Genomic DNA, 14,780 nt, shown 5'->3' on the forward strand with positions numbered 1-14,780 from the left:
AACAATTTTACAATTTTTTTTTTCAAATTACAAATATGTATATGAAAAAATGCTTAATATCATGTGAACGCTTACACTATAACAGCGCGCATGCTAATAAAAACCATTAAAAAAAATTTTTTGAAAAAAGTCCCATACTTTCAAAAAAAAAAAAAAATGCCGCGACCATCTGCTCTACCCGATTATCAGCCTAAGTGATCACTCATAACTTTCCACATAAATTTTTGTCTCATTGCGCTTGTCAACAATGCGCCCCAACGCCACTTAGCGCAATCACCAGCTACATATTTGTATTAAAAGCAACAACAAAAAATATGTTCCGATATCTGTAAGTAGTATTTACGCGAGCACTCGAAAAAGCTGGGTTGAACGCCATTGAACTGCGACAAAGCGAACATAAGTAGACTGTAATAAAAATTGATATTAAAAACAAAACAAAAAACGCAAATAAATTAACAAAATTAAATACAATAAACCACAACACTAATAAGTGCAGCAAGCTTTGACTAGGGCTTGAAAGCAAAAAAACAACAAAAAATATATATATACATATATGTATGTACATATTTATAAATAAACAATATGAGATGGGCATTGAAACGCCTTTCGCGCTTGTTGGCGACCAAATGGCTGAAAAATATAGAAAACTCGCAGATAAAGCGTGTGACAACAGAAACCATTTGTTTTTGGTTTTTGGGTGCATATTTCGAATATTTTTTTATATGTAGTACACAATCAGCGCTGCTCAGCTCGGTGCTAAGTGTTAATTTTACGATGTGAGCGGCGCGTTTCGGCTGATTAGAGATTTAGTGCCTCACAGCGGCTTAGATTAATGTCTTCAGCTTGTGCTGCGACATGTTTTTGGAAGAGCTATCAGTTGTTGTTGATAGATATTTTTTTTTAAATATTTTTTTAATATTTTTTAAATGTAATTTTTTTTTGAAATATAAATTATTTTTTCGTTTGTGTTTTGATGCTTTTAATGGGCTGCAATGAGTTTCGGATTTGTTACAATTGAAATTTGAGTTATGTGTTCGATTTGAGAAATGTCGGGTCAGAAAAGTCATCATTTTGTCGTAGATTATTCTAATTACTTAGCTTTATATTTGGCAGAGTGTCGACTATAGCGGATATTGTGACACCTAGCGGGTGTTTAATTGCTCGTACAATATTTTGGATTTGAACTTTGCTTTTACCGGTTGTCTCTAGATGGGGTGGTTGTGGGTATGTAGAGCGTGAAAAATTAAAATTTTGAAATAATAACTTATGATTTTTATGAAAAATATATATTTCGTCACCTGAAATGCAAAATAACGTAACAACATTTTCGAAAATTTACAGTGGCATGAATGAAACATGAAATAAAATGGAACATCAGTGAAACAAAATTTTAATATTGGCTAAAACTGGTTTATATCTGACCGCAGAACCTGAAAATGTTGAACATATGTAATATTATGTATGCAATTTGATGTAGTGAATCGTAATCAATAAGACACTCAATTTCGAATTTTTTGATGATACGTTATTTTGCATTTCAGGTGACGATTTGTATATGTGAATCAAGTATTCGAAAAGGAAAATTGAAGAAAACCTTTCTTTTAATGCTTGATTTTTGGAAAAATCACCAAAAAATGACAAGCAAACCTATTCAAATGCTTGAGACATATATACGAGTAAAAATAAAAACCATATATTTATATCTACATATCGTCACCTAAAATGCAAAACAGCGTATCATCAAAAACAAATCTCAAAACGCAATCAGATATAATTACCAATACATAACCATTTTATAACCACAACTTTGGCTTCATTATCAGGGTATGATAACCAATATATTACTATTTTATAACCAAAACTCAAAATTTATTTTAATGTGAATGTTGGGTATTTTGTCCTTATTCTTTCACCTGCAGACTTATGAAAAATAATGTTACATTATTTTGCATTTTAGGTGATGATATATTAAAAACATAAAATACAATAAAATTTTGCTAAATTAATTTAATGATAATATGTTTTTAATATGAAAAGTAGCTTTAATGCGCCATTTCATATCAATCATCTGAAAGAACATACATTTTTTGTTTTTATGAAATTCTGCTTGTACTAAGCCATCGCAAGTTGGGCATGAGCAATTTGTTAATACCAGGTTAAGACCTTTCAATGACGCTTAAAATCGCTAGGACAAAATACATATTTGCTACCCCGAACACTTCACATCTTCATATAGTATAGATGTCCATATATGCTTATAACGCACCACGCAGAACATTCCAAGCAACGCGTATATCTAGTAAATACCTGAAAATCCCTACACATTAGCCAACCACTCATAATGGCTTACCCATGGTCATAAAGAAAAAATGGCCACTATTTATAAGACTTCATGGCTGAAGAATGGCTGAATAAAAGTCAAAAGTATACCAATAAATGATATCATAAACCATTTTGAGCGTGTTGTTCAGCATTTTCACGCGTGAAACCTCAAAAAACAGGCACTCAAAATCTGTAAAAATCGTTCTGGCTACTTAAGGCGCAGGAAAACAGCACATAACCTAAAATAGTTTTATTTACTATTACGAATATAGAAAGGAATGCGAGTCAAGTATTTGATAGAGAAAAATATTTAAACAATTTTGCTGAACTCAAACAAGCAATCAATTACCTATGCAAATTAAAAAAAAGAAAAAAGCCTGGCGGTGTTTTCATCAATTTTCATGCAATTACAAAGTGCTAGATGCATGATTCGGTAGAGAAAAAGGCGGTGATAGTGTTGGTTGTCGTTTTTTTGTAAATATACAAATATTGTATATATGAAAAATTCCACTGTTTGCTGTTTGATGGAATCACAGAGATGGCAGGCACTACCCCTATCGCTGAAAAGCCCACTAAGCTGGCGGGTATTAAAAGAAAGCTTATGTACAGAAATCAATTTTAATTACACTTTGCGCTGGCTCAAAGCAAACAACGTAGTAATTATACACACACACACAAACGTATGTACATTTTGCAATAGCGCCTAATGGTGTTTTGTAAAATAGAAAATGAAAAAAAAAATATTTTCGGTGTAATCAATCACATTGCTTAAGCTTGTACATAAAGCAGACGGCTTACGCGTGGTGCAATTCAGCGCTAGCTACGCCACAGGTGTGAGCGAGCGCGCACTAGCGTAGCAGGACAATGGTCGTTGCTTTCGTAAGCTTCAAGGGGTTTGTAGTTCTGAGGCGAAAACTTAAGCGCGGGCTTTGTGGACTCAGTATTGTGGCAGGAGAAGCTGTCGTGCGATAAGCGCTGGTAAAAGATACGAGTGATCGAGAGATGATGATGTAAGAAATGTGGCGCAAAATTAGGTGATGGTCTCAGGCGCTAGAAAACAAGTGTAGGAAATGCGGACTTTGGCAGTCAGCGGAGTTTAAGCGCTAATATGTTGCTTAGTTTCGGCAGTCAAAAAGTCGAAAGGAAACCGTTTTTTATCAGTAGACGGAGCTTAAGCGCTACATGCTGTCCATATTTGGCGAAGCCCACATGTTTTATTATTTTTATCTGTACACACTAAGTCCCTTGTGTCTTGCCATGTTTGGCATGAAGCCTATGCGGCGCGTTCAATATGTTTTTTTTTTTACATAAGCATATTATTCTTGCCCTTGATTGTGCATATTTTAATTGAAAATTGACCTTAAATCCAATTTATGCCTGCGCATTTGTGCTAGGCAAAGCTTGAGGGCCTACAAGCCATACGCATATATGTAAGTGCATGTGTACCTTAAAGTGGCCTTAATTTAAATTATTCGTTTAAAAGGCGACATTAAAGCGCCAGATCAATTGGCTCTACTGATATGAGCGGCGCATTGCCAACACAAAAAAGAACGGCAAGAAAACAAGCGGCGGCAACTCTCTTCCACATTGGCACAAACGCATATAAATATATGTATATTTGTGTATGTGTGAAGTAAACTCATCCTTTGGTGAGCGCCGTTTTGTCTCTCTGTCGGCAAGAATTTTTATTGCCTTACGTTGACTGCCGTTCAACAGCTGCTGCCGCACACACACATATGCAAACAATTTAAGTTTGTAGAACAATGCAGTGAAGGCATCATGCGACATTGGCAAATCTATTTTCAACATGAGCGCATTTCAATAAATTCACATTTAATGCCATAACAATTGTGGCGCTGTGTTGATGCCGCTATGCCAGGACTATAAGCCGTTGTGTATTTCTACTGTCGTTTATAATTGTTGTTGCTACTGCAGTAGTTTATTGGCATAGCGGAGTTGCAGCAAGGTGAATACGGCTACTCCTACCGACAGACAGCCAATGTGATTTAGTCGCGCTTGTGTGCGTGTGCTTCATACAGTTGTCCACTTGCCACTTCTGCATAGCGGCGCTACAAAGGATTAAGCTTATGAGCTTTTGTAGGCTTATTTGTCGCCTGCAGTCACCTATATCACTAAATAATCCTTTTGAAAATGTTTCTTGGGACGTAGATTGTGCGGTTAGAAGGGAGCGGTTCTACATATATGTATGTACATACATATATTATGAATATTTCTTGTTTCAATTTCAAAATATTTGCATAACTTTATATACTATATATGTATAAATATTATAATATAGGAATAAAAAACGACAAAAAGTCAGCATTTAATTGTAAGTGGCGACATTGGAGACATTAAAAAATTAATATTTTTTGTTGCAATTTCAAGACTACTTACTTATACTACAATGCAAACAGGTTTCTGTTGTTTGAAAACTGTGGAGAGTTTCGAAATTTTTGGAGACTTTTCAAAATAGTGAAAAGCAATCAAAATATTATTTAAAACAATTGCAAATTGGAATTAGTACGAGGTTAAGCTGAAACAACTTCACATTCAAAAATTAATACTTTTTGTTTCAATTTCAATTTCAATATTACATATGTCCTTTACCTTTGAATACTTAAAAAAATTATATTTTTCTATGTAATTTCAAAAATATATATGTATGTATGTATATACATATATTTTTTTTTTCATTTTTGGAGACATTTAAAAATTAACACTTTTTGTTGCAATTGCAAAACTATTTACATTTTCTTTTTTTGTTTGTTTTTTTTTCTTACATTTGTTGGCAAGTAGTTTTTTGTTAATTACAAAATTTGGAGAGTTTCGAAAATTTTGGAGACTTTTCAAAATAGCAGAAAACTGAATAATAAAATCGAAAAAATCTTCAAAAAAAGAGCCATTTCCAAACAACAACAATATATTGCCGTTCAGCGTGCTGATGCAAGTACTACTTTCCATTACCAATCAATTAGCAAGTACATTATTTTAATGCAATAATGCACGGCATACACAATTTTTCGCCTGAATTTCACTACTTTAATACACTTAGCAACATTTTGACTTCAAAGTAAATTTTTTCATAACTGAAATGACTTGCATGTCTGCACTTGCACGCGCTTATACAAAGAGACCAAGCGCAAAAAAGGTTTGTCGACGCGAGTGAAGGCATAAAAAATTGATATGACATTATAATCCGACACGTTACACACTTGTCAGCAAAAATATAGCACCGACTGCCAAAAACCACACACACCTGCAACATGTGTGCCTTGAGCGGCAGCAATAACAACAATAATAATTATAAGGCACACATGCAAACGCCGCTTGAAAATGGGTGCATATTGATAGTGCTTTGCGGTTCGTTCGCTGTGGTTGCACGATTTTTGTTTATTCTGATGTTAGTTTTTACCACTTTGATTTTGATTATGTAAATTGTCGGATCGAATGACAAACCGAAAGAAACAAGACACAAGCACTTCCGTTAGCCACATAGATATGTAAATAAAATATAGATAACAGATATGAAGCCTCACTTCACACATTGCTTCCGCTGCGCCTGTTGGCACAAATTTATCAATTTCCAGCTCATGGCATGAATTAAGGATCTCAAATGCACTAGCGCATATCATTTGCTTTAATCAGTTACTCATTATCGTTCTTTTATCTGCAACACTATCACACCCAAGCTATTAGTTTGTGAAGCCTCCAGCAGCACTTACGCCGTCTCGCGAATGATCGCATCGGCAACAGCGCTGATTGCCTGCCGTCAGCGTGCACTCGCTGTCCCAGCATCGATGTCATCATCATCAATTCTTGCCCGATTTCATAAGCATATTGTATAACTTTTTTCTTTCTTCTGCTTCATTATTATTCCAATTTTAATAATTGTTATTATGGTGGGAATTTTTTCGGTATACCCCAAGCATGTGGACCCGCTTGCGGCCTTTTGTTCTGCCGAGCCGTACTCGTATAAAAGTCTGGACCGTGTCGCAATTTTGGGCGGCATTCAAGTCTTCGTTGCCTTTTGTGACACATTCAATGAGCGTTTAAGTGGATGCTGCTTCTTGTAGTTCTTGTTGTTATTCTTTCACAATTTTTTTGTCTTTTCAAGCGTGCCCATTTTTTCTTTGCTTGTTGTTCTTAGCGGAATGAAATGGAATTTATGAATTGCATTTTAATTGTCGGCTATGCAAATAATGACTAATAAACTTGCTATTAAATGTGCGCGCCGATGACAATATTTGCATTTTTATTGTTCGTATATCAGCGCGTAAGCCGCGCAATCGGCTGCCACTAGAGAGAGAGCGATATTGTTAAGAACGTGTTTTACGATAGCGCCTGGAATGCTAATGAAAGTCATTTAATAACGCTCGCGATGCAATAAAGTGGGGTTATGTCAGGCAGGGATTAAGCGCGCAAAGGCGCGATAAAGTGAAACCGAAAGTTAACAATTTAGCAACTTTGTGCGGGTTTGGTTACACTGGTGTGTGCGGTAGGGTGCCACATTAAACAAATTTTGAGTACTTTTATGTAGGATTTTTGCTGAAAAGTTTTTAAAGTTATAGTGTTGAATATACACTTTCTTGAATACATATAGATATAGTAAATTTTCAAACTCTCCAGCAATTTTGCACCAAGCTTCCCAGCTTTATCGCTTACTGAATGCTTTATAAACGCTATTGTCTTAATTTTGCCAAACAAATTTTGTTTTTGAAAGTCTACAAAATTTTTTTTTGCTTTGAGCACTTTATTATAAAGATTTTTTAGCACTTCTGTATTTTCAGCCAAAAAAATTGATAATCGGAAGTTTTTGAAAGTCTCCAATTATTTTTCTTTTGTTTTATGTACCTGTTATAAGGATGGTTTAGTATTTCTCGCATTTTCAGACAAAAAAAAATTTGAATATCGAAAGTCTCCAATTTTTTTGTTTTGTTATGTGCACTTCTTATAAGGATTTTTTATTATTCTCACTATACAGCAATAGTTATTCTACGTTTTTTTTACAGTTTAAGCTGCATCTTATTTACAATTGCTAAAAAAATAATTTTACTTATGCTTTTTCATTACAGGTAATGTTTGCCTTTGTAGTTCCAGCTTACACAAAAGCAAAAGACTATGTCTTAATGCTTACGACCCACAACGACCGAGCGCTACATATAAATGACGTCGGCAAGGTGACTGCAGCTAACATAGCTTTTGCACGTAAGTTATTTCAACTTTGCAACTATAATTCTTACTGTTATGAAATTTAGAAGTAAACGCTGTTAAACAAAAAAAAAAAAAAAGATTAAAAAACATAAAAACAAAAAATAAAAAAATAATACGGCATGCTTCAGAATTCATTCAGCTTCAGTTTCTACTCAAGTTCAGAATCAAATTGAGCTTTCAACTCCTTGCCGAAACAGCGGGATTTATTGAGAATCAATGTCATAAATAACCACACTGTGGAGATGTCTACACGCAAATTTCATATGTACAATAAATATGTGTGCGTGTGCTATTAAGAAATTAAGAAATATTTCAATTTCTACACGCCAAGCACAGCTGCTCGTCTGTCGCTCCCATTGGGATTGTCTCGCTGCAGAGGGAGCGTAATAAATTTTCATTGGAAATTTTGTTTTACTTCAATTTTGCAATTCTAATTGATTTGGCTTTTGTAGCTAACCTTTTTCGGTGCTTTCAACTCTCGCTTTGCGTCTGTCCTCATGCGCTTAAGCGAAACTTTTCTCCATTTTGCAGATTTATGCTGTCTGGTATGTCGTATTTGGTGTATATTTTGTAGCAACTTAATTAAATTATGGTAATTTAATATCTTATTGCCGTTGATTTAAAGTCCTCACTCGTGGACGCACATAAATTCGCTGTTAAATCGCAAGAATGTCGCTTCATGGCAGTTGTTATGTGGAAAAAATGGCAAATAAATATTAAATGAAATTAATGCAACTCTATAGCGAATAACATTTCACTGTAGAGTTGCTTTGCTGCCGTCAGTGCGAGCTGTTGGCGCCATCTGTCAATTTAAAGGTTGCTTTGCGGTTTTGTAGCACACGCACACACACACAGCCATTTAAATAGGCATGTGAACTCCTGAGTGCTTGTGATATTATTAAGCGCCCGTTTAATTGCAATTATTGTATTTATTATGATTGTCAGCAATAAAATATAATACTACCAAAAGTATGTGACCGGTTCGCTGGCCGATTAACGCATTGATTATATGTATGTACCATTCGCACCAGCACATACTTAAACATACTACTTATAAGTTCCTGTGTAAACATTTTGCCATTGGCGTGTAAGACCCACGCATGCCGCACAACACGCAGTTGAAGTTCCACTATTTATTTTGTGGTTTTCGGTCGCTGTCATTAGCGCCGCAAGTTACTGTCATTCATAGGATTTTCTAGGTCGCTATGTTAACACTGAATTTCAGCGAAACTGAAAATATTCTAGGAAATAAGTTAAATGCTTAAACTGGATTCGCCATTGCACTTTAGTACGATTATGATTAATGGCATAGTAGATGACGATTTCAATTAAATTTTTATGAAGTCATTTGAGTAATTAGTATGCGAGGTGTGAATATGTGGTTTAATGCTTAAAATATTTCAAGGAAAATTATGAGGTCACACGTATACTTGGCGAAAATTTATAAATTTTTAGTCATTTGTTACATCCTGATATGCAACAACTCAGTTTAAAGTAGCTATTTGAGTTACAGTACATTTTTAAAGAAGTCTCCAAACTCTCCAAACTTAAAAGTAGCTATTTGGGTTGTAGTATGTTTTATAATACTTTTTTTTTAAAGTCTCCAAACTCTCCGAACTTTTGAAAAGGCACCAATTGTTCAATAATAGTTATATTTCACTGTAAAACCCGATAAATGTTAAAAAATATGAAAAGCGTTTAACTCTACAAACTCTCCAATTTTGAAAATGCAGACTATTCAATGTGCATGTGATTTTAGGTGCGCACATATGTTTTCCTCCCAGCAAAAGGTATATCTATAACATATGACAATGAAAATAAGTAGCTTTCACTCAATATCAACGCTTACTACTAGTAAATAAACAAAAAGCAAAATATTCGTATTAAGTGAAAAAAAGCAAAACAAAACAAACTTTTTGCGTACTAGTATTTCGCTATCAGTGGTGATAACATGCTTAAATTTTTTTTTGCCTATTGGCTGATTTTAAATTTACTATAATATATACCTACATACATATGTACATACATACATTGTATGTATGCTGAATATTTGTTGTTTTGAAATAAGTAGTAAAACATTTGAAAACTAAAGAGGGTAAGTGGGTAAGGGGCAGATTAAAAAATAAATCGTACACAACTACTTCCATAAATCTTCTACAAACAAGCGATAAAATAATCAAATGTCGAAGAAAAATGTAGGAAAAAAACGTAATTGATAAAATTCCATAGTATCTAGTACGATAAGTACATACCTATGTGTATGTATGTATGTCACCATAAAAATATTTGCATAGCGCTTTTTGTTGCTTTAAGTTGTTGTTAAGTTGTAGACTGTATTGATATCTTACTATTGTTATGGCTATGACTACTAGAAATACTTTTTATATGACTTGTATGTTATTTTGAACAAATTTTTGACACATTTCAATTTTTTGACATTGGAGAATTGATCTGCTAAGTATGTAAATATAAAAATGTGTGTGAATATTTTAGGAACTATGCAGTATACGAGGTTTTCGTTGGCATCACCACTTGTTGGTGCCATGCGGCGCTAAGTCGTGTTAAAGGCGTTTGACTTGCGTGAAGTGTGCATTTACTTATTAAGAATCAAATGTTAGATAACTTGAATATACATACATACATACATACTTATATACATATGTACAGGTACTTCATGTGAACGGCACATGCAAAGATACATATTATGAACCGGTGAAAAGTAGTTAATACGGATAAATTGTGGGTATTTTAAATAAGCACGAAAAGCAAATTATAAACTTGATATATATTTTTTGTTTTAAAAAGTCTCCAAGCTCTACACTAGCCAAATTTGTTTGCAATCTTGTTAGTCATCTATAAAACATAAGTTTTATATAACTTGATATATTTTTATTTTTTCAAAAAGTCTCCAAACTCTACACTGGCCAAATTTGTTTGCAATCTTTGTTAATCATCTATAAAACATAAGTTTTGTTGAATAAATCACAAAAATGCGACAGTAAAAATGTCTCCAAAATTATTTTTATTAACATTACTTTATATTTATAATTATTAATACAGCGTTAAAGTATTTGCCTTAACAATTGAAATTTGCCATGTAGTTTTTTTCTTAATATCATTTAAAAAGATCGCACATATTTTTGTGAGATTAGGATTGATAAGCATTAGTTAGGGAGTTTAATGTAAAGCCACTCACTGCTGTCACTATCTTGGGCGATAACGCAAATAATTAAACGTGATTCCAGGAAATTAATCCATTGGCAAACGGAGACCATTCGCCTCAATATGATTATCGAATGGCGACACCGGGGCGTATACGTACTATGAATACTATCTCAAGTGTGTTTTATTCTCGTCGTAAAAAGCCGCCACATACCTTTTAATGGCAACAAAATTGGTAAAGAAGCAAAAGGAAAACGGCTCTTTGGCCGTGTGTGCACTAAGTCGCGAGTTTAAAATATTTGCACTTCTGCGTAGCGCAAGTATTTTTAAACTGTGATCAATATATGAGAAATGCTATGACCGAATGGCAAGGCTTAGCGGCAGACGAATGCAGACATATGTACATACATACATATTTTTCGTATGTCATCATAAGAAAATAGGTGAAATGACTTTACAATATGACGATAAATATTTGATAGCTGCTTAATAAAAGCGTGTTGCTTTTTTCACATTAGTTAAATAATCAAATTAAGCTGTATTACCTGAGTATACATAGTTTAAAATAAACGCTTACTTACCTAACAATTTTGTTTTTATTCTTGCAGAGCCTATAACCATGGATAATGTTGGTGATCCATTTAATGGCGATCCATTCTTTATTACGCTTTATGCCAAACAAGTTGGGCGGTTTTTGTGCTTTCGCCATGGCAGATTGGAGGGACTGGTAAGTTAAATTTGGCATTTTTTATAAAATTAAGTAGCAATCGTTTCAGTAATATGAGATCAGCTAGAAGAAAAGGATAGGAAAATACCATATGTCAAATTACATATACATATAAATCATAAAAAATGCGAGTTCGCACCTGAAAAATATTTAAGCACTTAAATAATATTATATAAAACTTCTACAATCTGTACACTTTGCAAATGGTCTATTTTAAACGTATCTTTCAAGTAAAGTTGTTTAAAATTGCAGAAAATAGCTGTTTGTAATGAATTTTTAAAATTCTCCAAACTCTCCACATAGAAAATAATCTGTTTTAAGAGCATATTTCAAGTACAGTCATTAAACACTACATAAAAGAGCTGATTCTAACGAATTTTTCAATCTCTCCAAACTCTCCACTTTGCACAAATTGCACATATAAAGTATATTTCACAGTAGAATATGTTATATATTCAGTATAGTAATATAGTGTAAAAACCGTGAGAAGTAAATAAATATTTGTTTATTACTTCTTCATGCCGTTATCTTTGCGGCCAATCTTAATACAAAAATATTACTAAATTAATGATCAATTAATATGATAGCTTTGATTTTGAAGTGGTTGGCACTGAAAAGCAGTATTAAATAGAAAATATAATAAACATCGCATTTAGCGTGCCTCAAGAAGTCTCCTCGCCGCCTGCACAAAGCAAGTGGGCTTTATGATAAGATCTCTTATCTAATTTGAGTGAAATAATGATCACTCCAATAAATTCGTCAAATTGATTGAAATTTACCGAACTATTTGGAACTATTGAATGACGGACGATATAGAGACGCATAAACTATAAAAATATAATTAATTTTTATTGAAAATTTATGAGTAGCAGGATTGTTTCGGATATAAAATGAAGCCAGTAATTTGGTAGGGGAAATTCCAATGACGTATACTGAATACTAAATTATTATTTATTTGCGATTTACGCATTCATAAATACATAATTATGGCAGACAGAGAAATATATTGCAGATAGGCTATACTTAAGAGACCTAATTTGCGAAGTGGAGTTTTATGAGTTTAAATAAATTCCGTTATAACGCTATTTTATATGAGGAGCTTTTGAATATGTTTTTGCGTCAGCACAGAGCAAAAATCATTAATCGTAATTTCTTCGTTTGTTTTCTCTCCTCTCTTTGCAGAAACAGCTCACTCGCGATTGCCACTTCAGTGAGAGCATTGAACATGGCCACTACATGTATGCGAATGCCTACAATGCAACGCTGCGCGTGGGTTTCACGAAGCGTTTTAAGCCCATCGGACCGAAACGGCTGAAACATGCGCGCAGCATCAGCAAGGATCACTTCCTCTTTGAGCGGCGCCGACTGGAGGATATTACTATTAGTAGAATCACTTCTTCAACTACAAGAAAAACAGCAACTAAACCCATCACCACCACCACCACCATCTCCACTACCACAACAACCACACATACACCCAAAGTCACACGCATTCAGCGCAATAGATATAATGCCCACAAAATCAATAACAATGACAACAGTTCCACACAGAGAAACAACATAGCACAGGAGAGCCTACAGCAACCACAAAATGGACTGCATACAGAAGCTGCAAAGAGTATTACTAATAATAATAATGATAGCCATAGTCTTAGTGAAGATAATAGAGTTAATGATAATAAAAGTAACAACAAGGGCAACAACAATAGGCCACAACAACACGGAGGCGGTTTGCTGGAAGAGCGTCTCCGCAAGTTGCAACGCGCCGAACAGCATCCGTTGCGGCACGATAAAAATAGTATTGAAAAGAAGAATCATCGTCGTCGTCTACACAATCGACGGAAACAACAGCAAAAACGACAACAGCAACACAATTTGTCAGCGAAAGGTGTGGTGCGCCACCATCACAACAACGGCACAAAAATGGCGCGCAGACGTCAACATGAACGCGAGCAATTGCTGCGCAAACAAAGTCGCCACCGTCAGCAAATGTTGGCACTTCACGAACAGCAACAGCGCCAGCAGCCGCCACCGACAACGCGTGGTCCCGGCGCGGCGGCTAGCTCTACGGCGTCAACCGCGGCTTCGGCGCTCACAGCCACTGCCGCATCGCTAGTGCCGACAACGCTGATTGACATCATGGCTATGTTGGCCGCGTCGCGTCGCAAGCGTGGACGACGGAAAAAGGAAGTATCGGAGGATGAGAGTGCAAGCGCGGGCGCGTCAAGTGGTGCGGGTGCGGGTGGAGCTGGTGCCGCGCAAGCCGATATGCAAATAGCTGTGGCACAAACAGCGCTACCCAAACCAATGGCAGAAGAGATGGTGGTGAAGCGTCAAACGTCGCAGCGCCTGCTGTTGGAAGGCGGAGAGCAGGCGCCGGCGAGCGCGCAACCTCAAGCAGCGCTGGGTGCTGCGCTGATGGATGCGTTGGCGGCGCCAACACGTAGGCATCAACATCAGCAACAAGAACGGCGGCCGCGCGCGCTGGCAACGGCCGACGTACCAGTGAGCGCGGCGCAACATGTTGCTGAGTTGCAGGTTGCGCAGGCGCAAGCGCAGCCAAAACAACAGCAACAAACAGATGAATACTCAAATAGTTATGTTAATAATAATTTAAATAGTAATTATAAATTAAATGCTTACACTAATGCTAATGCTAATGCTAATAATGGTAATGATAATGTTAATGATAATGTTAATGCAATACCTGCCTTGCCAAAAAACTACTTATACGAAGACGCGCATCAACGCGCCGATTATGATTATCATCGTCACGATGATGATGACGACGATAACGATAATGTTAACGATAATAATAACTATAGCAACAACAATAACTACAGCAACAGCAATAGGAGTAGGAGTAGTAAGAGTAGTGTTAGTCAAAATAGTGATAGTCTTAAGCCTAGTATGACTGATTATAGTAGTAATAGTAATAGTGATTCTAAGTTTAGTCAACAGCAACAGCAACAGCAGCAAACACAAGCAACACTTAACCATATTAGACATAGACACCGACGACGAGCTGCTGCCACCGAAGCTACAAACGAAGCAACGCTGGCAACAGCTCACGATCAACAACATAGTCATGTTGATACGAACGACAACGATGTTGCTGCCAACATTGTTGATGGGCATGTTGCTGAGCAACAGCAGCCCGTTCAACGCGCACAGCAACAAGTGGATTTGGCAAAAAACGAAGAAGCTGCCGCGGAAGTGAACGCTTCCGTGGTAGACTTCGGGCGCCAACAAAACGCTAAAACGACTACGAAAACGAATAAAATTACAGCAACAAATGCTGAAACGAATATAATTGCTGCGAATACAAATACGAATACATATATGGAGGATAACA

General features: G+C 35.7%; 1 protein-coding gene across 1 annotated transcript in view; it reads left to right on the forward strand.

Moving 5' to 3' along the window:
* Positions 1-14,780, forward strand: part of LOC126755894 (putative uncharacterized protein DDB_G0282129) — a 29,755-nt gene that overhangs the window by 14,090 nt on the left and 885 nt on the right. Inside the window, exons 3-5 of the mRNA XM_050468617.1 lie at positions 7,398-7,530; positions 11,307-11,425; positions 12,608-14,779. Of these exons, the coding sequence (XP_050324574.1) occupies positions 7,398-7,530; positions 11,307-11,425; positions 12,608-14,779 (2,424 nt within the window). The remainder of the gene's footprint in view (positions 1-7,397; positions 7,531-11,306; positions 11,426-12,607; position 14,780) is intronic.

The sequence above is a fragment of the Bactrocera neohumeralis genome, chromosome 4, assembly GCF_024586455.1.
Source record: "Bactrocera neohumeralis isolate Rockhampton chromosome 4, APGP_CSIRO_Bneo_wtdbg2-racon-allhic-juicebox.fasta_v2, whole genome shotgun sequence".
Taxonomy (NCBI): Eukaryota; Metazoa; Arthropoda; class Insecta; order Diptera; family Tephritidae; genus Bactrocera; species Bactrocera neohumeralis.